The 27,814-nt window shown below is 46.7% G+C and overlaps 1 protein-coding gene across 6 annotated transcripts in view; it reads right to left on the minus strand.

Moving 5' to 3' along the window:
* The window catches only part of ETV5 (ETS variant transcription factor 5), a 96,683-nt gene that overhangs the window by 16,277 nt on the left and 52,592 nt on the right, over positions 1-27,814 (minus strand). For 5 of the 6 annotated variants that reach the window (XM_029068351.2, XM_029068358.1, XM_029068365.2 and 2 more), the window contains 4 exons: positions 22,263-22,522; positions 12,048-12,110; positions 4,188-4,256; positions 2,610-2,779 (listed from right to left, as the gene is read on the minus strand). In XM_029068351.2, coding sequence (XP_028924184.1) covers positions 2,610-2,779; positions 4,188-4,256; positions 12,048-12,110; positions 22,263-22,522 — 562 coding nt within the window. The remainder of the gene's footprint in view (positions 1-2,609; positions 2,780-4,187; positions 4,257-12,047; positions 12,111-22,262; positions 22,523-27,814) is intronic. The other variant, XM_039913017.1, reaches the window with a different exon arrangement.

Consider the following 27,814-nt stretch of genomic DNA (forward strand, 5'->3'; position numbering starts at 1 on the left):
CTTAGAACAGTGCTCTGCACATAGTAAGTGCTTAACAAATACCAACATTATTATTATTCCTGCACACTGTAGCCAATCCCAGAAGCACCAAGCAGCAGCTTGGCCTAATGGATAGACCACAGGCCTGGGAATTAGGAGGACCCGAATTCTAACCCTGGCTCCGCCACTGGTCTGCTGAGAGACCATGGGCAAGTCACTTCACTTCTCTGTGCCTCACTGACCTCATCTGTAAATGGGGGATTAAGACTGCGATTCCCACGTGAGACATGGACACCATCCAACCTGGTTATCTCGCATAACAGTGATGGCATTTGTTAATCGCTATGTGCCAAGCACTGTTCTAAGCACTGTGGTAGATACAAGGTAATCAGGTTGTCCCACGTGCAGCTCACAGTCTTAATCCCCATTTTACATATGAGGGAACCGAGGCACAGAGAAGTGAAGTGACTTGCAGCGTGGCCTAGTGAAAAGAGCATGGGCTTGGGAGTCAGAGGTCATGGGTTCTGATCATGGCTCCGCCACTTGTCAGCTGTGTGACTGTGGGCAAGTCATTTAACTTCTCTGGGCCTCAGTTACCTCATCTGTAAATGGGGATTAACTGTGAGCCTCATGTGGGACAACCTGATGACCCTGTCTACCCCAGTGCTTAGAACAGTGCTCTGCACATAGCAAGCGCTTAACCAATACCAACATTATTATTATTACTAAGCACTTGGGAAAGTACAACAATAAACAGACACATTGCCTGCCCACAAGGAGCTTACCTTCTAGGGGACAAGCTTGCAGTCTGCAACAATTGTAACCCAAATATACAGCTATATTCTGGTACAAGAATACATTCTTCTTCCCCTTTCATATTCATTATACAACCACTCTCTCCACCTTCAAAGCCTTATTAAAATTCCGCCTCCTCCAACAGGCCTTCCCCGACTAAGCCCCTCATTTCCTCTATTCATTCATTCAATAGTATTTATTGAGCGCTTACTATGTGCAGAGCACTGGACTAAGCGCTTGGAATGGACAAATCGGCAACAGATAGAGACAGTCCCTGCCCATTGACGGGCTTCCCTCTCCTTTCCACGTCCCCCTTGAATTTTGTTTTGTCAGCCCTACAGCACTGATGTCCACATCCATAATTTCTTCATATTCACGTCTGTTTCCCCGTCTGGATTATAAATTCCTTATGGGCAGGGAATGTGTCTACCAACTCTGTTATACTGCACTCTCTCACGAGTGCCTAGTGGACAGCAGAGAAGCAGTGTGAATTAGTGGAAAGAGCCCTGGCTTGGGAGTCAGAGGTTGTGGGTTCTAATCCCAGTTCCGCCACTTGTCAGCTGTGTGACTTTAGGCAAGTAAGTCACTTCACTTCTCTGCGCCTCAGTGACTTCATCTGTAAAATGGGAATTAAGACTGTGAGCCCCACGTGGGACAACCTGATTACCTTGTATCTCCCCCAGAGCTCAGAACAGTGCTTGGCACATAGTAAGGGCTTAACAAATACCATCATCATCACCATAATCATAGAGTATGGGCCTGGGAGTCAGGAGGGAGTTCTGATCCCGGCTCTGCCATTTGTCTGCTATGTGACCTTGGGCAAGTCGCTTCACTTCTCTGTGCCTCAGTTACTTCATCTGTAAAATGGAGATTGAGACTGTGAGCCCCATGTGGGACAGGGACTGTGTCCTACCCTATTACCCTGTATCTACCCCAGCGCTTAGTACAGTGCCTGGCACAAGTCTTCTCTTGTCTTATGCCGTTGACTCATCTCCAACCCATAGCGACTCCATGGACAAATCTCTCCCAGAACGCCCCGCCTCCATCTGCAATTGTTCTGGCACATAGTAAGCACTTAACAAATACCACAAAGGTTATCAAATTTTTATATTCCCCTGGCACCCTAGGACCGGACAACGAAGAGTTTGGGAGGGAAAGAGTGTGAGCAGGTGAGGAGGACAGTTCATTAGGATAATGAGATTTTTACTTATCAGACACATAATCGGGAGGACTAATTCTCTGGAGAAGACACTAATGCTAGGAAAAGTCCAGGGAAAACGTGGAAGAGCAGACCGGCAGCTAGATGGAGACCATAACAACGATAACGGGAGAACCGTTAGAAAGGTTGCGGATTATGGCGGAAGACAGGACGTCGTGGAGAAAATATATCCAGAGAGTCGCTATGAATTGGAAACGACTCGACGGCACTGTAGAATAATAATAATAATACTGTTGGCAGATTTTCCGGGGAGGATGCTAAGTACTCTTGGTGAACTCGGTGCCTCACTCACACCGCAGGCGCAGTCACCACTGTCCAGCGCTTAGTACAGTGTCTGCCACATAGTAAGTGCTTAACAAATACCCTATTTCTTATCAAAGGGATCTGGTGGATTAGCGCCACGCCAGTGGGGCAGGAAGTGTGCGTCTGCCAAATCTGTTGCACTGTACTCTCCCCAGTGTTTAGAATAGTGCTCTGCACAGAATATGCGCTCAATAAAGACCATCGATGACGCTGCGTGAGCGTTCTTCCCTCATCCCAGGCGCTTGCTGTCCGGCCTACAAGGCCGGACACGGCGGCCAGTCGGCCCAAATTGAGCATCCGGTCCGGTTCATACCTCCTCCGGCTCTATCAGCTTGAACTCCATGCCTCTGCCCGTCCAGGCGATGAAGTGCGCGTTGGCCGGGTCGTCGAGAAGGGTGACCAGGAACTGCCACAGCTGCAGAGAGCCTCTTCTCTGGTAAGGGGGCCCTTCCCGGTACATGGTCGCTTCCTGTTTCACTTTGCCTGTTTGGGGGGAGAAAGAGAATTGAGATTCCCGCAGGCTCGGTGTGGGGGAACCTCCTCTATTCTTATTATCATGGTGTCTGTTAAGCGCTTACTGGGGGCAAGCATTATCCTAAGCGCTGGGGTAGATATGAGGTAATCAGGTTGGACCCGGTCCCTGTCCCATGTTCACAGTCTTAATCCCCATTTTACAGATGCGGAAACTCAGGCCCAGAAAAGTTAAGCAACTTGCCCAAGGTCACACAACAGACAGGTGGCAGAGCTCGGATTAGAACTCAGGTCCTCGGACTCCCTAGGCCTGTGCTCTAGTCTGTAATAATAGTAATAATGTTGGTATTTATTAAGCGCTTACTATGTGCAGAGCACTGTTCTAAGCGCTGGGGTAGATACAGGGTAATCGGGTTGTCCCACGTGAGGCTCACCGTTAATCCCCATTTTACAGATGAGGTAACTGAGGCCCAGAGAAGTGAAGTGACTTGCCCACAGTCACACACCTGACAAGTGGCAGAGCTGGGAGTCGAACCCATGACCTCTGACTCCCAAGCCCAGGCTCTTTCCACTGAGCCACGTAAGCTCTTTGTAGGCAGGACATGTGTCTTCCAACTCTGTTGTATTCTCCCAATCAATCAATCGACCAATGTGTGTATATTGAGCATTCACTGTGTGTACTAAGTATTTGGGAAAGTAAAATACAATAGAGTTGGTAGACAAATTCTCTGCCCATAACAAGCTTACAGTCTAGAGGGGAGACAGACATTAATATAAATAAAATAACTTACAGATATGTACATAAATGCTGTGGGGCTGAGGGTGGGGGGAATACCAAATGCCCAAAGGGCGCAGATTCAAGTGTAGAGACGACTCGGAAGGGAGAGACAGAGCCAGGGAACAGAAGGTTTAATAATCAGGGAAGGCCTTTTGGAGGAGGTGTCCTTAATATGGCTTTGAAGGTGGGGAGAATGGTGATCAGGTGTATACGGAGGGGGAAAGAATTCCAGGCCAGAGGGAGGATGCAGGAAAGGAGTCGGGACTGGGACACTGCGAGTAAATTGGCGGTAGAGAAGCAAAGTGGGTAGGTTGGGTTGGAGCAGGGGATCACTGAGGTAAGAGGGGACGAGCTGACTGAGTGCTCTAAAACTGGTGACGCGTCGCTGTTCGATGCATAGGCGGATGCTCAGTACAGTTCTCTGTGCACGATAAAGTGCTCGATAAAGACCGCTGATTAACTGACACAAGAAAGCACTGTCATGGGGCAAAACGGCAGCGCTATACCCTGTGCGTGACTCTGAGGACCCCGCTGGGAGGTGCACCGGGCAGGGCTTTCTCTGTGATGATTCTTGGAGAGTGAATTTTTTGCAGGAGACTCATTTTCTACTCCTGGTTTGTCTCCAGCCCTTAATCAACTCACCCTCCAGCCTTTCGGGCACGACGCAAGTGTCATCGAAGTACAGTCGGGGATCTTTTTCATATGAAAAGCCTGGGTTAAACAGAAAGACAGAACACGTCACTTGGCAAATACAATCTAGGCCATGGGTTGAACCCCTGCATTTTTAAGCCACTGGAGGGTGAGAATGTTGTCCTCAGACCATGCTGCTATTTTCACGACCAACTGGTTTTCAATACCTTTCACAGGGTTTGATTCTGAAGGAATCATTCATTCATTCATTCAACAGTATTTATTGAGCGCTTACTATGTGCAGAGCTCTGTACTAAGCGCTTGGAATGCACAAATCGGCAACAGATAGAGACAGTCCCTGCCCATTGACGGGCTTACAGTCGAATCAATTATTATTATTATCATCATGGTATTTGTTAAGTGCTTACTATGTGCCAGGCACTGTAGTAAGTGCTGGGGTGGATACAAGCAAATTGGGATGGACAGAGCCCCTGTTCCACATGGTTTCACAGTCTTAATTCCCATTTTACTGACGAGGGAACCGAGGCCCAGAGAAGCGAAGTGACTTGCACAAGGTCACACAGCAGACAAGCGGTGGAGCCGGAATCAGAACCCGGGTCCTTCTGACCCCCAGGCCCGGGGTCTATCCACTAGGCCACGCTGCTTCTGGCAGTGCCAGAGTGGTGTCAATTCCTGCTGCAAGACCAGCTGGTCTCTGGGAAGAGATGAGAGGCAAATCCCCTGATGTCAGACTCAAATGGGGAGAATCAAGACAGCTGTTCCTGGGTTTCTTCAATGGGACCAACCGATTTGTGACCCAAACACAAATACTCCTGGTCGACCCAAATTCTAGTTGATTGGTTTACTTGCTCCTTTTATTCATTTCCCCTTCCCACCCCCACAGCACTTACATACGTATCTGTAATTTATTTCTTTATATTAATGTCTGTCTCTCCCTCTAGAATGCAAGCTCATTGTGGATAGGGAATGTGTCTATTTATTGTTGTACTGTTGTAGTATTGTTATATTGTTGTACTCTCCCAAGCATTTAGTACAGTGCTCTGCACTCCCTAAGTGCTCAAAAAATACGATTTACTGACTGACTCGCACTCCAGCTTCTGCTATCTGTTGTATTGGTTTTTACGGTATCTGTTAGGCGCTTACTCTGTGCCAAGCACTATTCTACGTGCTGGGGTTGGTAAAATTTAATCAGGTTGGACATTGTCCTTGTCCCACACGGGGCTCACGGTCTAAGTAGGAAGGAGAACAGGTATTGAATCCCCATTTGGCAAATGAGGGAACTGAGACCCAGAGAAAATAAGTAACCTGCCCAAGGTCACACAGCGGACAAGTGGCGGAGCTGGGATTAGAACCCAGGTCACCTGACACGCAGGCTTGTCCTCTTTCCACTAGACTATGGTGGTCTCATGCTACCCCACCCCCTTCGCCCCCCAACCCACCTACTCCCAGTGGGGAGGGTCTAGGCTGTAGCCGGTTCCTGCTGGTTGCCCTGGGGAAACCTCCTGATGACAGAAAATCTACCTCCTCTAATAATGTCGGTATTTGTTAAGCGCTTACTATGTGCAGAGCACTGTACTAAGCACTGGGGTAGATACAGGTAATCAGGTTGTCCCACGCGGGGCTCACAGTCTTCATCCCCATTTTACAGGTGAGGGAACTGAGGCCCAGAGAAGTGAAGTGACTTGCCCACAGTCACACAGCTGACAAGTGGCAGAGCTGGGATTCAAACCCATGACCTCTGACTCCCAAGCCCAGGCTCTTTCCACTGAGCCACGCTGCTTCTCCTCTAGACGGTGAGCTCGTTGTGGGCAGGGAATGTGTCTGTTTATTGTTATATTGTACTCTCCCAAGCGCTTAGTACAGTACTATGCACATAGTAAGCGCTCAATAAATGACTGAATGAAATGGAAATTTCCACCTTTAAAGACCCAAAGCTCTGCCTACACATCCCTCTCTTGAGGGTAGTCCAAGTCTATCTGGAGAAAGCCCAGAGAACAACCAAATTGGGCTAGCAGATCTTGCTGGGGTGTGGAAAGGCCAAAGAAAGAGACTATAGTTATCCTGGAAAAGGGAAACCTGAAGAAACTTAATTACAGTCTTGGAGCATACGAGGGATTCTGAATGGATGACGTTTGCCGGCAGGTCGAGAGTCAGCAGTGTGGCCTAGCGGATAGAGCACGGGCCTGGGAGGCAGAGGACCTGAGTTCCTCTGCCACTTGTCTGTCGTGGGACCATGGGCAAGTCACTTTGCTTCTCTGGGATTCAGTTTCGTCATCTGTACAATAAGAATTAAGGCTGTGAGTCCCATGTGGGGCAAGAACTGTGTCCAACCTGATTAGCCTGTATCTACCCCAGCGCTTATTACACTGCCTGGCACATCGTAAGCGCTTAAAAAAAAGAGCAAAGTGGCCTGCGCTGCGTCAGGAGGGACTTCTGTTAGACTTTAGGAAATGCTTCCTCATTTAAATTTTGAAAACACAAGATAACACACTACCAAGGGAGATGTCGACAAACAAGTAATTCTTGAGCAATCACAGGGTGTACAGTAAGCATCTTCACGTCTGAAGATTAAAAAAAAAAAACAGGTGGGTGATTCTCTTTGTGGAAAGCTTTTCATGTAGTGCTGCCCGGAGACAGGGGCGAGATCCAGGTGACCTCTTGAAGTCCTGTCCATCCTTATTCTCCTCTGATGAAGCTCCCAAGAGCAGAAGCAGCTACTGCCAGAACGCGGTTGGGTTATTTCAAAAGAAACAAATCAAAACCTGCCCACCTGTTGATGGGGGCTATTCTTAGAAGTACGCTTTGTTTTTTAAGTAAGGGTGACATGCTCGGAAAGGGAGAAATAAAGTCGCGAGCCCGGATTAAATGCTAGGTGTGGTTTTCCCAACTGAGAAGAAATAGCATTTTGGTGTGCTCTGCGGTTTCCGCCCAGGACGACACGGGTTGCTCTCGAACAGCTGGAGGATGGATTAGCTGATGTGAAGCATCAGTTGAAAATCTGAGATGCGCCCCATTAGCAGCTGCATTTCTTGTGGTTCCAGCAGTCTAATAAACCAAATGAAGGGGACAGGAAGGAAGAAGCTGCCCGCTCAGGGGAGGAGCGGGGCGAGGAGGAGACGTGGAGAGAGGAAGGACTCAAGGTGAACGTGTAAACCAGGGTTGGATATCTTTGTCATCGCAGATGCCAATCAGCAGTGCTTGTTTTTCTAACTGTTTTTATGGGCATCTGTGTGTGTGTGCGCCTGCCTGTAGTGTTGAGAGGATGGGAAAACCGTGTCAGGCTAATTTCACGCAATTTAGAAGACCAGCTCCTTCTAAATAAAGCTGGATTCTTGATCAGGAGAAGAAAGAGTCCAACCTTCCCCTCCTCTTTTCCCTTCTCCCCTGATAGTCTGGTCTCTGTGTACAGCAAGCAACCAAATGCCTTACTAAAAATATTTCCTTTAAGTGCATGCTCTTTTCTAATTGTTATAATTACGCAAAACACTTCTCTCCCTCCTACTCCCCCTGGTTTGCCTGCTGGAGCCGTCTATTGGAGCTCGAGAAACTTTCAGGAGACTGGAAGACGGCACTAGGCAGCTGCTGGTCCTCTCTCCAAAGTCAGTTGTCCGTTGACTAATAATAACAATCATAATTATAATAATTGTAGTATTTGTTAGGAGCTTACTATGTGTCGGGCATTATACTAAGCGCTGGGGTGGATAGAGCAAATCGTGTCAGACAGGGTTCCTGTCCCGCGTGGAGCTTATAATCGTAATCCCCATTTTACAGATAAGGTAACTGAGGTAGAGAGAAGCTAAGTGACTTGCCCAAGGCCACTCAGCAGACAAGTGGAGGAGCCGGGATTAGAACCCATGACCTTCTGACGCCTAGGCCCGTGCACTATCCACAACGCCAAGCTACTTTCCCCACTCCCACTCCCCCCAAATCCTTGAATTCATTCAGATGGCCAGAGGAACCCCCGTGGAAAAGACTTCGGTCTGATAATAATAATTATAGTAATAATAATAATTGTGGGATTTTTAAGTTCTTACTATGTGCCAGGTACTGAACTAAGCACTGGGAAGCAGCATCTGTAAAATGGGGATTGAGACTGTGAGCCCCACATGGGACAGGGACTGGGTCCAACCTGATTTGCATGTATCCACCCCCGTGCTTAGTACAGTGCTTGGCACATAGTAAGCGCTTAACAAATACCACCATTATTATTATTATTATTATTAATTGCTCACAGGATGCACCTCACATTTGGGACGTCTCACGTTATGTGCCAGCCCATTCTGCACCCCTTGCTGTTTGACCTTGGGCAAGTCACTTAACTTCTCGAGGCCTCCGTTCCCTGATCTGTAAAATGTTAAGTCTATATCTCTCTCCCTCTTACTTGGATCTTGAGCCCCATGTGGTTCAGATACTGTGTCTAATCTGATCATCCCGCATCTCTCCCTGGTGTAGCGGATAGAACACGGGCCTGGGAATCAGAAGGTCAGAGGTTTTAGTCCCAGCTCCGCCACTTGTCTGCTGTGTGACCTCGGGCAAGTCGCTTCACTTCTGTGGGCCTCGGTTCCCTCAAGTGTAAAATAATAATGATAATAATGTTGGTATTTGTTAAGCGCTTACTATGTGCAGAGCACTGTTCTAAGCGCTGGGGTAGATACAGGGTCATCAGGTTGTCCCACGTGAGGCTCACGGTCTTAATCCCCATTTTACAGATGAGGTAACTGAGGCCCAGAGAAGTGAAGTGACTTGCCCACAGTCACACAGCTGACAAGTGGCGGATCTGGGATTCGAACCCATGACCTCGGACTCCCAAGCCCATGCTCTTTCCTCTGAGCCACGCTGCTTCTCTGAATGGGGATTCAGGCTGCGAGCCCCACGTGGGACGGGGACTGTGTCCAGCCCGGTTTGCTTGTATCCCCCCAGCGCTTAGTACAGTGCCCGGCACATAGTAAACGCTTAACAAATACAATAACAACTATTATTAATACGATATTTAATATACTTGATACAAGGCTTGGCACAGAGTAGGTGCTTAATGAATTCCACGAATATTACTATTATTTATGATTCTTAAATGAGGTCACATCCATCCAAGATCAAGGCCACTCACCCACCCCGTCGGATGGGCTCTGCCTTGCGGGGGATACTAGAGTTCTCATGCACTCAGGGTCCCGTCTCCTTCTCCCGTGAGTAAAATCAAGCAGTCGGGCATTATGCATTATGATGTAAAAGTTAAAGCCAGCTTAGGAGGGCGAAGAGCCGGCACAAAGACAAAGGGAGAAGTTGTTTGCCCTAGATTCTCTTCCTGGTTTTGAAAGTGGTAACGAGTTGCCATAGCAATGACAAATGGACTACCGTCACCGTGTCCCCTCCCTCTTTTGAAAATCAAATCCCTTCCATCCTACAGTAGTAGCCAACTCAGAAACCGAGAAGTCTTATTCGATTCATAGCCGTCAACTTTCAAGCATTCTCATACGCAGCGGTGGCTATGGCGCTGTTGCACGCGACTGCTTACCCGTTCGTTCATTCGATTTTTACTGAGTGCAGAGCGCTGTACTAAGCGCTTGGGAGAGTACAACATTCATTCAATAGTATTTATTGAGCGCTTACTATGTGCAGAGTACTATGTGGAGAAGCAGCGTGGCTCAGTGGCAAGAGCCCGGGCTTGGGAGTCAGAGGTCATGGGTTTGAATCCCGGCTCTGCCGCTTGTCAGCTGTGTGACTGTGGGCAAGTCATTTAACTTCTCTGTGCCTCAGTTACTTCATCTGTAAAATGGGGATTAAGACTGTGAGCCCCTCGTGGGGCAACCTGATTCCCCTGTGTCTACCCCAGCGCTTAGAACAGTGCTCTGCACATAGTAAGCGCTTAAATACCAACATTATTATTGCAGAGCACTGTACTAAGCGCTTGGAATGTACAAATCAGTAACAGATAGAGACAGTCCCTGCCCTTTGACGGGCTTACGGTTTAATCGGGGGGAGGCGGAGAGACAAGAACAATAGCAATAGCAATAAATAGAATACAACAATAAACAGACACATTCCCTGCCCACAATGAGCTTACGGTCTAGAGTATCTTTTTTTACATAGCGGTGTTGACTTTGTGTTGATCTATCTTATGACCCTATTGATGGTCACATTCTCAATGCTAAAAAAACTGGTAGAGTGCCACACCCTTGCTGGAAAGAGGTCTGGATTCTAATCCTGGCTCCGCCTCTTGCCTGCTGTGTGAGCCTGGGGAAGTTCCTTAACTTCTCTGTGTCTCAGTTTCCTCATCTGTAACACGGGGATTACATTCCCATGTAATCTTACATTCCCCCTTCCCCTCCCCTCAGCACTGTGCTCATTTGTATATATTTTTATTACCTTATTTATTTTGTTAATGAGGTGTCCATCCCCTTGATTCTATTTATCGTGATTAAGTTGTCTTGTTTTTGTCTGTCTCCCCTGATTAGACTGGAGCCCGTCAATGGGCAGGGATTGTCTCTATCTGTTGCCGAATTGTACATTCCAAGCGCTTAGTACAGTGCTGTGCACATAGTATGCGTTCAATAAATACTACTGAATAAATGAATGAATTCCAGTTCTCCCTCTCCTTTAGACTATGCTCCCCACGTGGGACAGAAACTGTGTTGCATCTGATTATCTCTTATCTACCACGACTCAACAGCATAAGGCAGGACAAGAACCCAGGGCTTAGCACAGGGCTGGACACAGTAAAAACCAATACAATTTATATCATTATTGTTATTATTGATAATGATCATTACTGGATGATGAAATGACTCCTACTCATAATAATAATAATAATGTTGGCATTTAAGCACTTACTATGTGCAGAGCACTGTTCTAAGAGCTGGGGTAGATACAGGGTGATCCGGTTCCCCCACGTGAAGCTCACAGTTAATCCCCATTTTACAGATGAGGTAACTGAGGCACAGAGAAGTGAAGTGACTTGCCCACAGTCATACAGCTGACAAGTGGCAGAGCCGGCATTCGAACCCATGACCTCTGACTCCCAAGCCCAGGGTCTTTCCACTGAGCCACGCTGCTTCTCATAGTGGACAGAACACGGGCCTGGGAGTCAAGAGGTCATGGGTTCTAAACCCGACTCCACCACGTGTCTGCTGTGTGACCTTGGGCAAGTCACTTCATTTCCTCTGTGCCTCCCTTATCCTCACCTGTAAAATTCAATTGTATTTATTGAGTGCTTACTGTGTGCAGAGCACTGTAAAAAGCGCTCAGAAAGTACAATTCGGCAACAGAGACAATCCCTACCCAACAAAAAGCTCACAGTCTAGAAGGGGGAGACAGACAACAAAACAAAACAAGTAGACAGGCAAAATGACACAAAAAAATGAGGATTGAGTCTGTGAGCCCCAAGTGGGACAAGGGACTGTGTCCAACCCAATTTGACTGTATTCACCCCAGCGTATGAGCGTATGACAGAGCGTATGTGTCAGTATGGTGCCTGACACATAGTACGCGCTTAACAAATACATAATTATTATTATTAAATACGATTGAACAAATGAATGAACAAAAGGGATCCAGGGCCAAGTACATAGTTAACGTTGAAGGGAGGGCAAATAGGGTGGGGTAATAAAGGGTTAGTCTTGGAGGTGATGTGATATTAAGAGGGTTTTGAAGGTGGGCTGTCCCGATATGCTTGTCTCCACCCCAACACTTAGTACAGTGCCTGGCACACAGTAAGTCCTAACAAATACCAGGTTACTACTCTTATGAATAATTTAAAACGTTTTTCGACAGGGATCTGAGGTACTCGGGCTTAGCCGTAAAAATAACCAGTGGTAGGTTTACTTCAGCCACTATTCGCGTGAGGCACTTTCTTACCATCGTGGTTGCTTGAGAAATAGCCCCCTCCTCTCATGAAGGTTGACCGACAGTTAGGCACTTCTGAAAAACAAAACGCACACCGAGGGAATTAGCCGGGTGGTGGAATCAACACGTTGCATTCAACTGACACTGAGCGGTAAATCCTTTGGGGAAGATCCCTGTCAACGGGTCATCCAAACCATCGAAAAATAGCCACTACTCGCGGGTACGGGCCCGTGTGGTTACACCCACCGAAACAAACCTCACTCCAAATAAATGATGTGGAGAGCTATGAGGGGCAACTCTTTAAGTCAGAGGCAAACAGAGCAGCCTTTACATTTTGAGGGGAATCAAAAAACTGAATAGAGAAACAGACGCAGTGGATAGAGCACAGGCCTAAGAGTCCAAAGGGCCTAGGAAGAGAATGTGACTGCTAATTAATAATAATAATGGTATTTGTTACACGCTTAACATGTGCCAGGCACTGTACTAAGCACTGAGGTGGTGAGCCCATTTTGGGGCAGGGATTGACTCTATCTGTTGCTGAATTGTACATTCCTAGTGCTTAGTACAGTGCTCTGCACACAGTAGGCCCTCAATAAATATGATTGAATGAATGAATACAAGCAGATTGGGTTGGACACAGTCCCTGTCCCACATGGGGTTCACAGTCTTAATCCCCATTTTACATATGAGGTACCTGAGGCACAGGAAAGTTGAGTGACTTGCCCAAGGTCACACAGCAGAGACGTGGCGGAGCCGGGATTAGAACCCATGACCTTCTGACTCCCAGGCCTGTGCTCTATCCACTACGCCATGCTGTCTTGTACTCTCCCAGGCGCTTAGAACAGTGCTCTGCACATAGTAAGAGCTCGATAAATACCATCTGATGGATTGAATGACCTCCATTCTACTCTCCCAGTTCTGCCACTTGTCTGCTGGGTGAATTTGGGGCAAGTCACTCAACTTTCCTGTGCCTCGGTTTATCTGTATGTCAGTTATCTCAGCCCCCAAACACATACATATCTGTAATTTATTTTTTTATATTAATGCCTGTCTCCCTCACCAAACTTTAAGCTCGTTGTGGGCAGAGAATATGTCTGTTTATTGTGGTATTGTACTCTCCCAAGCGCTCAGTGCAGTGGTCTGACCAAAGTAAGCACTCGATAAATATGACTAACATCTGTAAAATGGGGATTTAGAGTGTGAGTCTCATGTGGGGCAGGCACTGTGTCCAACCTGATTAGCTTGCATCTATCCCGGCGCTTAGCACAGTAGCTGGCACGTAGTAAGTCCTCTCTGATTCAGAGTTAATACAATCCTCCATATTTAATTCTTCCAAAGAGCAAAATCTGGACAGCAGAGCAAAGCAGGAGAGAGGTTCCATGCCGTCTTTATTATATTTATTTATACTCTCTAGACTGTAAGCTCGTTGTGGACAGAGAACTTTGTTTACCAACTGTGTTATGCTGTATGCTCTTGAGTGTTTAGTGCAGTGCTCTGCACACTAAGTGCTAACTTTCTCACTGTGCCTCGATCTTGCCTGTCTTGCTGCTGAACCCTTGCACACATCTTGCCTCTGGCCTGGAACACCCTTCTCAAATCCACCAGATATTACTCTCCCCTGCTTCAAAGCTTTATTGAAGGCACATCTCCTCCAAGAAGCCTTCCCAGTTTAAGCCTCACTTTTCCTCATCTCCCACTGCCTTCTGCATTCATTCAATCGTATTTGAGTGCTTACTATGTGCAGAGCACTGTACTAAGTGCTAGTACGAAGCGATTCACCCTGACTTGCTCTCTTGGTTCTTCCCCCTTCCCAGCCCCAAGGCATTTATGTGTCATTTTATTTATTTATATTGATATCTATCTCCAACCACCATCACTGTGGGCAGGGAATGTGTCCGTTTATTGTATTGTACTCTTCAAAGCATTTAGTATAGTGCTCTGCACCCAGTAAGTGCTCAATAAATATGACTGAATGAATTAAATGAATGAATGAAATAAATATAACTGAATGACCATCCTCAGTAACTGATTAGAAAAGGATAATACAGGTTTGGGGAAATTAATGACTAATTCCAAACTGTCAACTACTTATTGGCCCTGGCACAGAGGTGCTAATTTTAAAGCCGGTTTAAAAGGTTTATAGATTAACCTTTGATCCTGCTGCTTCTTTTATCTGGCTCCATTTTGACATTTTCACTGCCATGATCAAGGCCCCTGGAAAGGGACTGGAATTTTAACCTCATTTTCCCACCGCGGACTACGTTTGGAACAGTCATGAGCACTCGAATAGCATGTCACCCGGACGCCCAAATTTCCAGGCACTGAAGAAGGCAGAGCAAATCGTTCCCCGTTCCAACCAGATTGATCGATCAATTAGTTGCATTTGTCGAGCACTTAGTACGTGCAGAACGCTGTACTAAGCACTTGGGGGAGGATGATGCAACAGAATTAGCAGACACACTCCCCTGCCCATAACGAGCCTACAGTCTAGAAGGGGAGACAGACTTTAATATAATTTATAATATATAATTAAAAGATTTGTACATAGGTGCTATGGGCTTGCTGGTGTGGAGTTTATCAGATTGTAACCGGGGCCAGAAAAAGCATAATAGTAATTATGGTATTTGTTAACTGCTTATTATGTGCCAGGCACTGTCCTAAGCACTGAGGTGGACATAAGCAAATTGGGTTGGACGTGCTCCCTGTCCCACATCGGGCTCACGGTCTTAATCCCCATTTTACAGATGAGGTAACTGAGTCACAGAGAAGTGAAGTGACTTGCCCAAGGCCACAGAGCAGACAAGTGGTGGAGCCAGGATTAGAACACACATCCTTCTGACTCCCAAGCCCGTGCTCTATCCACTACACCATGTTGCTTCCCTCCAAGTCAATCGATCTAACGGTAGTATTTATTGAGCGCTGACAACGTGCCCCTGAGCAAGTAGCCGCCTCGCTCCCGTTCTCCCCCTGCAAACAATTCCCCTTTTTGGCTGGGAAATGGAGTGTGTCTTGGTTCCACAGTTTTACACTCCCTTTCCCCCGACTCTAGAATTGTTCTTCCTCCATTTGAGTGCATTAGACACCACTGGTGGGCCCCTGCCCAGAATTCAGAAACCTTTGCTCCTCATCGTTCCCCCCTAAACTTCACCCCCAGATACAGGTCCATCCACTGCAGTGGGGAATGCACGTTTCGATTAGATTGTAAGCCCGTCGATTAGACTGTAAGCCCATCGATGGGCAGGGACTGTCTCTATCTGTTGCCCAATTGTATATTCCAAGTGCTTAGTACAGTGCTCTGCACATAGTAAACGCTCAATAAATACTATTGAATGAAATACTATTGAATGAATGTTTCAGACGGGATCTTTTACATGAAAAAAAGGAAGGACGATTAGCGAAAGACTTGCTAATCCGTGACTTGTAGGAAAAATATTTAATGGAGAATAAGTTGTTTCTAGAGTGTAAAAGTGAAATACCAATGAGTGAATGGACTCTCAAAAAGTCATACGCCCAATCTTTCATCCCTCGTTAACTATGTAGGCTGATGGGGAGAGGAAAGAGGGCCCAGAACCTTAGATCTTTCCCCATCTGCTCCGTTTTACTGCTGATGGTCTCATTCAATCCTGCCTCAAGAGGTCAAACTATTTTTAGGACTAAAGCGATTAGGGGATTTGCAGTTACAAAGCCAGGACCAGAACGAACAACTAGGGTTGGGATAGGGTAGCTTAGACATCTCCTGAGAGACGTACTCAAACAAAACCCCCGTGCAGACTTAGCCACCACCTTCTGTGGGCATCATCTCGCCACACCACCGGTCGACAGGAAAAGTGGGGAGATGGAATTCCCACATGTGAGTGTGAATCCTCACCTCGCTCTTCCACCTCAGTAATGCTGTCCAGATTACTGGAGTTTAAAGATGGCAACACATCTGTCGAGCCCCTGATTTTAAAAAAAAATGACAATCTGCCATTCCAACTAGGATAGAGATCCGCTTCAGGGCCTCGCCAAGAAAATTCCCTGCCTTGGATGAGGTTTTGATTTTGCAGGCTCCCCAGGAAAACATCCAAAAACCTTGATGAGAATTGCCCGGTGAAATTTAAGCAGACGTATACGCTCAACATTGATTATTCACCCCACACCCGGAGCCAGAGCACTTACGTAGAGATCCTTACACTCTCTCTTCCCCACTATCTCTATTTTCATGTCGGTCTGTCCTTCTAGACTTATTAAGCTCCTTGTGGGAAGAGACCGTGTCTGCGACTCTGTTGTACTGGACCTCCCCAAGCGCTTCGTACAGGGCTCTGTGCACAGAAAGCGCTCAATAAATACCATCGATCGACCAATCGATTCAGTCACAAAGCAGCAGAAACCTCACCCACTCCACCCCTAATTTATGTGCTAGGAAAGCCTCTGGGAGGATGTGTCCTAATTATTTTTTCCCCACTTGTGAAAGCCACAGATGAAACTCTGATCATCCAGGAAGATAAAGCTCTACCATTCACTTGGGCAGGTGAGTTGCTCAGGAGAGCTCACGGTTGACTCCTCTCTCGACTCCTCTCTCTCATTCAACCCTCATATTCGGTCCATCACTTAATCCTGTCAGTCCCACCTTCACAACATCGCTAAAATCCGTCCTTTCCTCTCCATCCAAACTGCTGCCACGCTAATACAGTCACTCATCCTATCCCGCCTGGATTACTGCATCGGCCTCTTTTCCCTGCCTCCTGCCTCTCCCCTCTCCAGTCCATACTTCACTCTACTGCCCGGATCATTTTTCTATAAAAAAGTTTAGGACGTGTCACCCCGCTCCTCAAAAAACTCCAGTGGTTGCCCACCCACCTCCGTATCAGACAAAAACTCCTCACCATTGACTTTAAAGCACTTAACTACCTTGCCCCCTCCTGTGAGCCTCACGTGGGACAACCTGATGACCCTGGATCTCCCCCAGTGTTTAGAACAGTGCTCTGCACATAGTAAGCGCTTAACAAATACCAACATTATTGTTATTATTACCTCACCTCGCTACTCTCCTACTCCAACCCAGCCTGCACACTTCGCTCCTCTACTGCTAACGTTCTCATTGTGCCTCGATCTCACTTATCTCACCGCCGATCTGTAGCCCACCTCCTGCCTCTGGCCTGGAACGCCCTCCCTCCTCAAAGCCCTCCCTCCTCAAATCCGACAATGACTCTCCCGATCTTCAAAGCCTTATTGAAGGCCCCACCTCCTCCAAGAGGCCTTCCCAGACTAAGCCCCACCTTTCCTCATCTCCCACTTCCTTCTGCATCGCCTTGACTTGCTCCCTTTATTCTCCCCCCTCCCCACCCCACAGCACTTATGTACACATCTGTAATTTATTTGCACTGTTTCTCCCTCTCTAAACTATAAGATCGTTTTGGCAGGGAATGTGTCTGTTTATTGTTGTATTATACTCTTCCGTGGCTTAGTGGAAAGAACACGGGCTTGGGAGTCAGAGGTCATGGGTTCTAATTCCGGCTCCACCACTTGTCTGCTGTGTGACTGGGCAAGTCACTTCTCTGTGCCTCAGTTACCTCATCTGTAAAATGGGGATTAAGACTGTGAGCCCCACGTGGGACAACCTGATAGCTGTGTATCTAGCCTAGTGCTTAGAACAGTGCTTAGCACATAGTAAGCACTTAAGAAATACCATCATTATTATTATTATTCCAAGCCCTTAGTACAATGCTCTGCACACAGTAAGTGCTCAATAAATATGACTGAATGAATGAATGGTCCATGGGAGAAGGTTGGAACTAGCTTAACATTCTCCTGTTCCTTCCAGCACCACACGAGTGCAGGGCAGAAAAAAAGGTTTCTTCTCGGTAGCTAATAATAATATTCATAATAATATTTGTTAAGCTCTTACTATGTGCCAAGCACTGTTCTAAGCACTGGGATTGATACAAGGTAATCGGGCTGGACACAGTCCCTGTCCCACAGGAGGCTCACAGTCTTAATCCCCATTTTGCAGATGAGGGAACTGAGCCCCAGAGAAGTGAGGTTACTTGCCCAATGTCACCATGAAGACAAGTGACAGAGACTGGATTAGAACTCACGCTCTCTGACTCCCAAACTCGGGCTCTATCCACTATACCTCGCTGCTTCTTATCCATCTCTTCGAGGAGGCAGACAACAACTTCTTAGTGCCCAAGCTCCACAATCACGATTCCCCTGTTCCCTCAGGGTAGCACTTCAACTCTTTGCAGAAGGGCGGTACTCCACCTATTTTCCAAGCTGCGTTTTTATTTCCAAGTGCTTGTCTAGACCTTGCTTTAGTTCAAAAATGCTTTTTGAAACCAAATACTAAGATTTCAGTGGCTTTTGCAAAAACATGCCAGATCTCTAGTGAAAACAGAATGATCCTGGGAGTTAGAGGACCCGCGACCTAATCCCGACTCTGTCGCTGGCCTGCTGTATGACCTTGGGCAGGTCACTTAACTTCTCTGTGCCTCTGTTTCCTCATCTGTAAAATAGGGATTCAATACCTACTTTCCCTTCTACTTAGACTAGGAGCTCCACTAGGGACAGGGATTGTGTCCTGCATGATTATCTTGTACTCCAGCGCTTTAATACAGTGCTCAACACTAAGTAAGTGCTTAACAAACACCACTATTACTATTATAATAATGTTGGTATTTGTTAAGCGCTTACTATGTGCAGAGCACTGTTCTAAGTGCTGGGGTAGATACAGGATAATCAGGTTGTCCCACGTGAGACTTACAGTTAATCCCCATTTTACAGTTGAGGTAACTGAGGCACAGAGAAGTTAAGTGACTTGTCCACAGTCACACAGCTGACAAGTGGCAGAGCCAGGATTCAAACCCATGATCTCTGACTCCCAAGTACCCCTCTTGTGACCAAATGCCCCAAAGAGTACAAACTCCCAAATGTCTTCCATGAATTCCCAGCTGGGAGGTATCATAAGGCACGTGGCTTATTGGACGGAACACAGGTCTGGGAGTGAGAAGGACCTGCGTTCTAATCCTGGCTCCACCACATGTCTGCTCTGTGATCCTGGGCAAGTCACTTCACTTCTCTCGGCCTCAGTTACCTGATCTGTAAAATGGGGAAGACTGTGAGCCCCATGTGGGACAGGGACTGTGTCTAACCTGTTTCGAACAGTGCTTGGAGCATAGTAAGTGCTTAACAAGTACCATTATTATTATCTGCCCAGGTCAACTGTAGTTTTTTGACATGACTTTTCCCAAATCAGCAGAGCCGATCTACTCTTAGGAGTGATTAATGATCAGAAGCCTCAATAATTTCAGAACCACATTCTAACGGGTCTGCGTCGGAGCCTCCTGAAAACCTTGGTCAATCAGTGGTATTTACTGAACACTTACTGTGTGTGCAGAGAACTGGAATGAGCATTTGGAAGAGCACAATATAGCAGAGTTGGTAGACACGATCCCGGCCCACAAAGAGCTTACAGTCCTGAGGCGGGCAGCAGCAACTAAGCCATCAGTTGAGGATGGCTTAGTGGAAAGAGCATGCGCTTGGAAGTCAGAGGTCGTGGGTTCTAATCCCGTCTCCGCCACTTGTCAGCTGTGTGACTTTGGGCAAGTCACTTAACTTCTCCGTGCCTCAGTTACCTCATCTGTAAAATGGGGATTAAGACTGTGAGTCCCAGGTGGAACAATCTGATAAACTTGTACCTACCCCAGCAACAGTGCTTGGCACATAGTAAGAACTTAACAAATACCATTATTATTATTATCTTCTAGACTCTGAGTTCGTTATTGGGTAGGGATTATCTCTGTTGCCAAATTGTACTTTCCAAGAGTTTAGTACAGTGCTCTACAGACAGTAAGCACTCAAATAAATACGACTGAATGAATGAATTAGTAGATGGTCTTTTGAGCTTTTCCTTTCCTCAGCTCTGAGTCTGTTCATTTGTTTTACAGTATTTAAGTGCTTCCTTAAACACTGTTTAAGCACTGGAGTTGGTACAAATTAGGTCAGACACAGTCCCTGTCCCGCCTGGGAGCTCACAGTCTTAAGTAGGAAAGAAAACAGGTATTAAATCCCCATTTTACAGTTGAAGAAACTGAGGCCCAGAGAATTAAGTGACTTACCCAAGGTCCCTCAGAAAGCAACTGGAAGAGTCAGAATTAGAACCCAGGTTTGCTGACTCCCAGGCCTGTGCTCTTCCCACTAGGCCGCTATTTATTTATATTAATGTCCGCCTCTCCCTCTAGAGTGAAAGCTCCTTGTGGGTAGAGAATGTGTCTATTTTTTTAATTGTACTCTCCCAAATGCTTAGTCAGTGCTTGGCACCCAGTAAGTGTTCAATAAATACGATTGACAAACTGGTCCCCTGAGTCCAGGCAAGCAGGCCGCAGAGGATGGGGGAATCCTAGAAGCAACATCTCCAATCCGGCAGACTCAGATCAGTAATCACCCACACGTTGGATACGATACTATAAGAAAAACACTCCGTCGACCCCCCTTCCGCTTAATGCTCTTAAGCGCTTTTGTACCCAACTGAAATAAAGTGTACTAGTATCAAATCCCTCCAACGTTAGCTGCTGACGAGTCAGCTATCCTGAACAATATTAAGGCACAAGTGGTTTTGTGAAAACAATTTAACCTGCTGTGAAACACTCCTGGGCAAAGCCACTGAGTGAGATAATAGATTTGGGCGGGGTGGGGGTAGGGGAACGGAGGCAAGAAGGCAGTATCTTTGCCCCAGACATACCTACTTTGCTGTGGAGATCTGAATTATAGATCTGAATGAAAAAAACCTCTCATTACGGTGGGAGGGAGAAGTATGAATGCTGAACTGCTCTTTTAGTTATTTTGGGAACTCGAGGATTTAGTGTTTGCAATCGAGCTTCTGTGGTGAAGTCTGCCCCGTGCTTACTGATCCAGGGTCAAAATGATTTTGGCCTGGGAATCACCTAAATCGGGTCTCATGTGACCCCCTCGCCCCCGCTGCTCCCAACTCAAATGCTGGCTTCCCACTTGGGTTTCGCATCGGTCTCGGTGGGAGATTTTTTTTTAATGGTATTTGTTAAGCGCTTAGTATGTGCCAGGCACCGTACTAAGCGTGAGGTAGATACAAGATAATCAGGTTGGGAGACTGAGATGTAGGTCCAGTTAAGAGTGCAGAAGTCCAACAGGGCTACTGCTGCTGGGACAAAGACTGTGAGCTTGGATCATATCTACCAACTCTCTGTTGTCCTCTCCCGAGTGCTTAGTACAGTGTGCTGCACGTAGTAAGCGCTCCAGAAATACCACTGATTGACAGATTGATAAGGGAGCTGCCGGTATACCCTGATCTTCTACCTGTCCCCAGGTCTTGGAATGTGGATTGGTTTTTTTTTTCAGATAGTATTTGTTAAGTGCCTACTATGTGCCAAGCACTGTTCTCAGCACTGGAGCACTGTTTTAAATGCTGGATGTGTGAAAGGGCAGGGTGCACTGGGCATGGGAGTGACTGTGAGGGCACAATTATTAATAATAATGATAATTATTATTATAGAGGAGGGTGGAGGCTGAAGCTTGAGTGAACTGCGTTACTCTACAAATCATAACAGTTGAAATATTTGTTTTGTGCTTACTATGCATCAGGTACTGTATTAAGCGCTGGGGTAGATGCAAGATAATCGGGTTGGACAAAGTCATTGTCCCACAGAGGGCACACATTTTTAATCTCCATTTTACAAATGAGGTCCAGAAAAGTGAAGTGACTTGCCCAAGATCACACAGCAGGTTTAGAGCCCGGGTCCTTCTGACTCCCAGGCCCGGGCTCTATTCACTAGGCCGTGCTGCTTCTCCAACTCCCCGCGAGGCTGAAGTAGCCTGCCCTGTGGAGGAATTTATTGGCTCATACATTGTCACCCACCAGCCTCCATCTTTATTCTTCTCTCCCATAATAATGATAATAATAATAATGTTGGTATTTGTTAAGCGCTTACTATGTGCCGAGCACTGTTCTAAGCACTGGGGGAGATATAGGGTAATCAGGTTGTCCCTCGTGGGGCTCACAATCTTAATCCCCGTTTTACAGATGAGGTAACTGAGGCACCAAGAAGTGAAACGACTTGCCCAAAGTCACATAGCTGACAGGTGGCGGAGCTGGGATTAGAACCCATGACCTTTGACTCCTAAGACGATGCTCTTTCCACTGAGCCGCGCTGCTCCTCAACAGAGGGTAAAGGGTAAGAATTTCCAACAGGGCTGGAGACTAAAATTCATACAGACCTGAATCGATGCAGTAATCCCTGGGCTCTTGCTTAATTCCCATTGGAGATTGGTAACCATGCCTGGGAGGCCCTGAAATGCCCGGAACGCCATGCTCGTAGAGAGGATCGTGATATTCCTGTTTGAATCCCTGAGGTGGAGGGGGAGCCGCAGGGACTCCAGGCTCTGACATCTGCCGGTGGTACCCTGGACGTCCGTCTCCGGGAATCCCTGACTGCGGAGGGAAGGGGTGGCAGGGTTCGGACATCTGTCTCTGAAACCTGGAGGAAACGGAAAGAGCCATGAGCCCGACCTGTCTCGTCAAACGCTGTCGAGTCGCCTCCGACCCGTAGCGACTCCATGGACATATCTTTCCCAGAACGCCTCGCTCTCCATCTGCAATCGTTCTGGTAGTGGATCCATACAGTTTTCTTGGTCAAAATACGGAAGCGGTTGACCACTGCCTCCTTCCGTGCAGTCAACTCCACCCTCGACTCTCTCCCATGTCGTAGCTGCCCAGCATGGGGGAGTTTTGACTTATAGCAGATGGCCTTCCACTCGCTAGCCCCTGCCCAAGCTAGGAATGGAATGGGGATCCCTCTGCTTGACTTTCTCTCCCATAGCCGAGACTGGTAGAGTACTGGAAACTCTCTGCATACAGAAATGGAATCCAAAAGAGCAGGCGATGGTGTCTGGAACCCTCCCAGTTGGAGAAATCCAATGAAATAAACAGGTAAAAGATGTAGAGCAATATATAGATTGGTAGCATGAATTATTTCCCAATACTGGTTCCCTCTTCCAAAGTGAAACTTGAACCCTGAATCATTCAGACAGAGAGAAAAAAATGATCTGGGTTTGGCAAGAGTGAGCTTTCCTTTTAATTAACTTCACATGGAAGTTTGTTTCACACAGAGCAAATTTATACAGTTATTCCAAGGCAGGAATAGGCAAAACTCAGGCCAGAGGGTGAGTGTTGCCATGTTCTGCAAAAGAAAAAACATGTGTACATCAACCCTGCTCATGATAATTAATTAATTCATTCAATCATATTCATTGAGCACTTACTGTGGGTAGAGCACTGTATTAAGTCTTGGGAGAGTACAATACAACAATAAACAGTCATATTCCCTGTGTGACCTTGGACAAGTCTGTTGAAGGGAGACAGACATCAATACAAATAAAGAAAATTACAGATAAGTGCTGTGGGGCTGGGAGCGGGGAAGAGCAAAGGAAGCAAGTCAGGGCGATGTAGAAGGGAATGGGAGACGAGGAAAAGTAGCGCTTAGTCTGGGAAGGCGTCTTGGAGGAGATGTGCCTTCAGTAAGGCTATGAAGGGGGGAGAGTGACTGTCGGATTTGAGGAGGGAGGGTGTTTCAGGCTAGAGGCAGGACGTGGGCCAGGGGTCGGCAGCGAGACAGGAGAGATCGAGGCACAGTGAGAAGTTTAGAACCAGAGGAGCAAAGTGTGCGGGCTGGGTTGTGGAAGGAGAGAAGCAAGGTGAGCTAGGAGGGGGCAAGGTGATGGACTGCTTTAAAGGCAATGGTGTGGAGTTTTTATGAACAATGATGCTACAATAAAGAAGAAAATTGAATCAAGAAGGTCAGCATATCCTCTGGGAGACCGTCAAACCGAACCAGCAATATGCTATTTGGCTCCACGGTAAACTAAAGTTCTATGAGCTGCAGTGCTGGCAGGGAATGTGTCTGTTTATTGTTCTATTGTACTTTCCCAAGCGCTTAGAACACAGCTCTGCACATAGTAAGCGCTCAATAAACACGATTGAATGAACTGCTAGGGCTGTGAGATCTGGTCTCATCACAGAAGCCCCATCGGGCTCCTTGAGCAGTTTCATCAACGATCACTTACGGGAAATACACTCAATATCAAATATCATGACAGGATCACACAGAACAAAGTCCTAAAACGAAGTCAGACTCCTAACACTGAAGCTAGGCTCAACTCAACACAGCTGTGCTGGATGGGATATGGGAGGATAATAAACAGCAGGTTACCAAACAGCTGCCGTATGGAGAGCCAAAATTGGGTTACCAAAAGCAAAGAGGACAGAGGAAACATTTTACAGATACAACAGAGCAAAATCTTCAGCTAATGTTGCAACCCAGTTGAAAAGCGGGAGTCAGTTATCCAGACAGACCAGTCAGACATATCAATTGTATTTATTGAGGTCTTACCATGGGCAGAGCACTATACTAAGCGCTTAGGAGAGTACAACAGAACGATATAACAGACACATTCCCTGCCCACAACGAGCTTACAGTCGAGAGAGGGAAACAGAGATATATACATAAGTGCTGGGACAGGGGATCAATAAAGGGAGTAAGTCTGGGCAATGCAGACCAGCAGACCGGAATGGTGCAAAGTGATAAAGAAAGGAGCTGCTCCTTGGAAGCAGAAGCAAGGTAAGGATCAGGAGACACAGAATGGGAACCCCTCGAGGGACAGGGTCTGTGTCAAATTCCCACCTGACTTCTCTTTTTCAGCACTTAATACACTTAATACAGTGCTTCACACACACTAAGCGCTGAATAAAATACTACTACTGCTAAAGGAATCAGAAGCAAAATCAGCACCAGGAGAGGCAAACTGAAAAATGTGTCTTTATGTGTGTACAGTGTGTGATCGTGGGGGTTTTTTTTTAGATGGTATTTTTAAGTGTTTACCAGGTGCCTGCCACTGTACTAAAATGCTGAGGTAGATATAAGCTAAGCAGGTTGGGCACTGACTATGTCATAGTCCTTATCACAGACACATTCCCTGCAGACATTGAGCTTACATGAGGCTCACAATCTTAATCCCCATTTTACAGATGAGGGAACCGAGGCACAGAGAAGTGAAGTGACTTGTCCAAGGTCACACAGCAGCCAAGGGGCAGAGCTGGGATTCGAACCCAGGTTCGTCTGGGTCCCAGGCCCGTGCTCTATCCACTAGGCCACGCTGCTTCTCTCTGGTGCCTACCTTCACCTTTCCAGGGACCCTGACATCCATAGGTGAATTTCACAGACAGTATTATCTTTGAACCAAAGGATGACAGTAAATGGAATCCAGTGTATGTACAAATTGATAACTGTGAACAGAGAGTGACAAAACAAATTCCACAAGACAAGGGAAAATTCAAAACCAATTGCCCTTCACCATTTTACGAGTACACTGTCACTCTCTAGATAGTGAGCTCCTTTTGGGCAGGGAACATGTCAACAACTCTGTTATATTATACTCTCTCCAGTGCTTAGTACAGTGCTTTGCACACAGTAAGTGCTCAGCATGGCTTAGTGGAAAGAGCATGGGGTTGGGAGTTAGAGGATGTGGGTTCTAATACCAGTTCTGCTACTTGTTCACTCATTTAATAGTATTTATTGAGTACTATGTGCAGAGCACTGTACTAAGCGCTTGGAATGTACAGTTTGGTTAGAGGTAGAGACAATCCCTGCTCAATAACGGGCCCACGGCCTAAACTTGTCTGCTGTGTGACCTTGGGCAAGCCACTTCACTTGTCTGTACCTCAATTATCTCATCTGTAAAATGGGGATTAAGACTGTGAGCCCCAAGTGGGACAATCTGAATACCTTGTATCTACCCCAGTGCTTAGAACAATGCTCAGCACATAGTAAGCACTTAACAAATACCATCATTATTATTAGTAGTACTTATAAATGCCATCGTTGAGAAGCAGCGTGGCTCAGTGGAAAGAGACAAGGCTTGGGAGTCAGAGGCCAAGGGTTCTAATCCCAGTTCTGCCGCTTGTCAGCTGTGTGACCTTGGGCAAGTCATTTAATTTCTCTGTGCCTGAGTTACCTCATCTGTAAAATGGGGATGAAGACTGTGAGCCCTACGTGGGACAACCTGATTACCTTGAATCTCCCCCAGCGCTTAGAACAGTGCTTGGCACATAGTAAGCACTTAACAAATACCAACATTATTATCGATTGCTAGACGGAGAGTCACCCAGTGAGTTTCAGTAAGCTCATGCCCAGTTTTTTAAATAGCAAAGAAAATCTGACTTGAGGTCACACTCCCAGAATGGTCACCAGCGGCTAGCAAAAAAAGCCCTACTCCGCCAAGGTCAAATGGGATCATTAATTGTGCCGCTGTTCCAAAACAGTCTCCTAACACAGATGTGAGCCAACTGTGATCTCACTGAGTGAGCAATAGTTCCAGGCCTGGGCCCTTAAATTTTTCTACCTACTCATACCCATCTGTCAGGCTCGGGTGGATAGCAGGTGGGAGAATGAGAAGGCTGGAGTCTGGGAGTTATACTCCGATAGTTTGCCTCCCGGAGGATAATGTGTACGTATATTTTCGGATATATAGTATAAGAGGCAGGTAGTCATTTGGAGGGTGAATTCCAACTACAGTAATTGTGCTGAAGCTTTTTTTTAGAAACAAGAAAGAAAAGTCCCACGATAGTATAGTGTGTGTTTCTGCCACAGATGCAAATACCAAAAAAAAAAAAAAAAAAAGAAATGAGAAGAGTGATGGTCTATCATATGTTTGTTCTGCTTATGGTCACGGGCATAAATTCTGCTCTAGCAATTTCTTCAGAGTGGGAGAAAGGGGGACCAAAATTCATCCCTTTCCGACGCACCCTCTCTTTCTCGATGTTTCCGGGGTTTTAATAAAGAGTATCACTGGGAGGACTAGGCTAAGGGGGAAGGAGGAAACAGGGCAGAAAAGGGAGATTGAACCCCATTTTACTGGACCAGATTTCTTGCTTTGATCTTGATTCCCTAAATCTGTGGATACCAAAATGGCCACTGATCTTTTCTCTAACACTTGGATTAAAAGTCTGAAACTCTTAGATTCATCAGGTCAGCCCACACCCTGGCACCCGACAGAGAGATCGGGACGCGCTTCTCGGCCGAAGACGTGGGGGTCTAAAATGCTCGAATCCATCCGGGTGGGGAGTTGCAGGGGGCGGCGCTTCTCTGGCCCAGGGGTGCAGGAGGTGAGGGGAAATTGTTTTTGTTGTCTGTCTCCCCCCTTTAGACTGTGAGCATGTTGTTGGGCAAGGATTGTCTCTCTCTGTTCCCGAATTGCACATTCCAAGCACTTAGTCCAGTGCTCTGCACACAGTAAGCGATCAGTAAGTATGATTGAATGAATGAATAAATGAAACTGGAGAGGATCTCTCCAGCATGATCCTCACCCCGTCCATTCTTTCCACAGTCATCTCCATTTAAGGACACTATTTAACAGCCTTTGAGGGAGCGTGAATTTGAAACTCGAGTTCGGGTTTGACATTTAACGTGCCAGCAAGGCAGCTCGAAGGGATTTTGGAAATGGTGGGGGAGGGGAAAATAGACACTTTAAAGGAATGACAGTTAGGACGGACATGAATACATCCCCCGCTCCCCCCATACACACAACTTCTCACCATCTTAACACCTTGAAAGGCGATCTCTATAAATCAGTTTCTTTTGATGGCACTGAGATGGGCTGGCACCATTCAGCCTTGTAACGAGAGCTTTTGCAGCTGACAAGACTGGATTACTCCACTTCCGCTTTAGTGTCCCTCTCACCTTCCAGCTTGAAACTCTAGAGCGTTGGGTTGGAAT

Source organism: Ornithorhynchus anatinus, chromosome 1 (assembly GCF_004115215.2).
Source record: "Ornithorhynchus anatinus isolate Pmale09 chromosome 1, mOrnAna1.pri.v4, whole genome shotgun sequence".
NCBI classification, from domain to species: domain Eukaryota; kingdom Metazoa; phylum Chordata; class Mammalia; order Monotremata; family Ornithorhynchidae; genus Ornithorhynchus; species Ornithorhynchus anatinus.